Source organism: Hipposideros armiger, unplaced genomic scaffold (genome assembly GCF_001890085.2).
Source record: "Hipposideros armiger isolate ML-2016 unplaced genomic scaffold, ASM189008v1 scaffold_8, whole genome shotgun sequence".
NCBI lineage: Eukaryota > Metazoa > Chordata > Mammalia > Chiroptera > Hipposideridae > Hipposideros > Hipposideros armiger.
In genome coordinates, this window is record NW_017731358.1 from 3,673,563 (window position 1) to 3,676,912 (window position 3,350).

The window sequence follows — 3,350 nt, forward strand, 5'->3', positions numbered from 1 at the left end:
CAACTCCAACTAGAGATAAAAGATTTCTGAAAATAACTGAAACCCAACCAAAAGGGAGAAAAAAGCATGGGAGCAGATGTGTATGTGTCTGTGTGTGTGTGTGTGTGTGTGTGTATGTTTTAAAGTCATTCTGCTAGTTCAAAAATGTGTCTTAGTATCATAAGGTTATAATATTTAAATTATTGAGTAAAACTAGATGTCAAGGCCTGAAAAATTATTATTCTAGCTTTTCTTGATTCTGCTCCCCTGCCAAGTCTTTAGTATCTCTAACTCAACCAGCCAATATTTCTTTTTAAATTAGCTTAACCACATTTCCTTTTGTTTAGGTAAATTTTTACCAGTTGAGTGAGCTCTTCCTCCTTTTTACAATTCCTTTTTCAATGAATTAAAAACATCTTGGACTCAAATTACAAGTCTGAAAATATAGCTATCTATCATCTTTAAACACCTTGTTTCTTAACTGAAATGAAGAAAACTTCATCACTTTTAACACATTAAATTTTATTCTCCAGAGGAAGGTGAAAATACTTTAGGAACTATACCAAAAAAATACTATTATAAAATAAAATTTCATTCTCTCCTGTACATGTCTCAGTAAAGTTTTCTGCCTTAAGATGATCATTTTTCACAATCACAGGAAAGGCTTGTTATATAAAGGGCTGTCTTTAGATTACTCATTACATAAATCTTGTGTTCTATAGAACTAAATAAAAGGTTCTTTAAACAAAACATACAAAACTAATTTATTATACCAAATTCTTATTTCTAGACTTAATTTTGAAGGAGAGTTGCATGGTTTTTTTCCTTTATAATTCCATAGTTTCCATAAATGTGGAGAATACCTTTTCTTGAGTAGTAATTATTGCTATATCTCTATTTCCCCACAGAATGATGACAGATCTAATGTTCTGACAGTATCAAGTTCACCTACAACAGAAACAGGTAATAGACACAAAGTGCAATTAACCACATCAAGATTATAATTCTTTACCAGGATTTTCATGATAAAATAGTGGCTTCCTTTTCTGAGATGAGAAATTAGACACAAAATTGGGAACTTTCTACACATTTTCAATTTTTTACTTCAACTGGTTGTTCAACTACTCAGCCATTTGATATGAACAAATGAGCATGAGCTAGCAGTGCATAGGTTTGCAAGAGACTGGATTTCGATATATCAACATTCANCTACTAGACTGTTGAGCTTCATGGGCCCAGGAGTCTTCACTGTTGCATTTACCTATATATACTCAGTCCCTGTCACAGTTCCTGAGATATATTAGGTGCTCAATAAATATTTCCTAAATGAACATGTAAATGCTGTGCATATAATAATTGTTCATTGAATTGTTTCATGATGTAAAGGTCTGATGGTATAGCAGGGTAACTGTTGGATTTGATTTAAAGACTTTTAAATATAGAATTTGAAATAAGTATTAGTAATGTTTAATATCAGTTATACTTACATTCTCATAGGCTTCTGTGGCTTTCATCTATGTCCCACCTGCATCTATATCCTATCTATAAATACTAGCCTGTACCTAGGCTCATTTCACTTCCTCTTCCCTCCACTCCTTTTTTCCTTCTTCGCCAACATAGTGGCTTTTAGCCTTTTTATATTTGAGATTAACAGTAGTTCTAGTACATTTGATTGTAAGGAGGACCAGAAAATCTAAACAGGTGGAGCACACATATTGTATTACTGTTGTCACAGTCTTGTTCTTTGCTACATTTTCTTCACTTTTTTCTGCCTTAAGAAAAACTGTTGCAGTGTGTGTTACATGGGGGTGTTTTTTTGGGTGGGGAGGGGAGACATTGCTACCTATCAATTCTCATTAAAAATACAGTTGTTATTTATTTTATTGACCACTTTATCTTCTAAACACCCACATGTGTTCTTGTTTATCTATATCATAATTCAGGTATTTGTGATCCTAATTTAAATTTCTTAAAATTATTTAACTTATAAAGCCTTTGATATCATTAAGCCTTTGTCATTTTGTTGTTTTAATAAGTACAATTATCTAGCACCCTTTGTGGAAGTCCTGTCTTCTCTGATTTCTGGTCCCCACCAAATGAAAAAATTGTCATGTCCTGAGCAGCTTTTATCTCTAATCAGAAAATTCTGTACAGTAACTTCTAACACTATCTCTAATATAACTAACTAGTTGTATGTAGGTTTGTAAATGGATTTAAAGAAAAGGAAAATTCTACTTAACCTCTTATAGGTCATTTGGACTTTCACAGAGGCAGAAATGAAATGCTGGTTCATCCTTAAGATGTTACACAGAATCCTCAGGTCCTGTCTTTTCACATCAGAGCCATTAAATTGAATTATAATAAGTCTACTGGATTTATTGAAATTGGATTTATATTGAAAAATATTGTTCTTATTCATGTCGGTTCTTAGTTAAAATGAGCTCTTTGACTGGATTTTTTTTCCCCATCATAGGAACAACATCGGACTCAATAGTTTCAAGGCTATTTTACTAAACAAATTTTGATGTTCTGAGTTTTATTTCCAAATAGAATCGTTTTTAATAAATCATGCCTTTCATTTCTTGATTGATGTAGTATGAGGTATTGAAATATTAATAGTTTGAATTATTATAGGTAGAAAACTGTTTTTATAAATTACGGGGTTCCCCCCCCCAAGTATTCTCTTTTTACATTATCAATATTTTAGTAAACCATCTGAAAGTTTGTCAGTGACCTTTCCTTTTCTAATTTCACTGACCAGATCTGCCTGCCTGACATTTTGCTAACATAAATGCTGCTTTCTGTTTCTTCTCTTTCTCTTTTGAAATTTAGTCGCTGTTAGGGTTGAATCAAGTGGGCTGTGCTGCTACCCTGCCTCATTCTTCTGCCTTCATGCCTCTTAAGGTATCTCTTGTTGCTGTAATTCACCAGAAACTTCGGGGAGGGGGTGTATAGTGGAGGTCTTAAATTTTCCAATGGATTGGTCTAACAGCAGCAATCTGAAATCTAGGATCGCATGAAATATACCTAAGGTTATGAAACTATTTGAGTTTAACATTAATTTCACTTGAAATTTTTTTTAAGTTTTATCATGTCAGAAACAGTCATAAAGCCTGCATTAATTCTTTATATTCAGAATCTGATTGACATGTCATTCTAATTTTCTAATCAGTGGTTATTGTTTTGTTGTTATTATTTTACTTTGGCTAATATGTAATATCATATTCACTCTGTTGTAATGTACATGCAAAATTATTTGAATCCAAGTCCCCAAAACTGTTACTGCCCAAACCCTCTACTTGGGATCAGCAAGCTATTACCCCTAGGCTGCCTGTTTTGGTAAATAGTTTATTGGTACACAGCCACTCCCA

At 32.9% G+C, this 3,350-nt stretch overlaps 1 protein-coding gene across 1 annotated transcript in view; it reads left to right on the forward strand.

Annotated features, from left to right (window-relative positions):
* Positions 1 to 3,350, forward strand: part of LRCH3 (leucine rich repeats and calponin homology domain containing 3) — a 119,834-nt gene that overhangs the window by 90,959 nt on the left and 25,525 nt on the right. Inside the window, exon 15 of the mRNA XM_019652120.1 lies at positions 2,812 to 2,914. Coding sequence (XP_019507665.1) covers positions 2,812 to 2,914 — 103 coding nt within the window. The remainder of the gene's footprint in view (positions 1 to 2,811; positions 2,915 to 3,350) is intronic.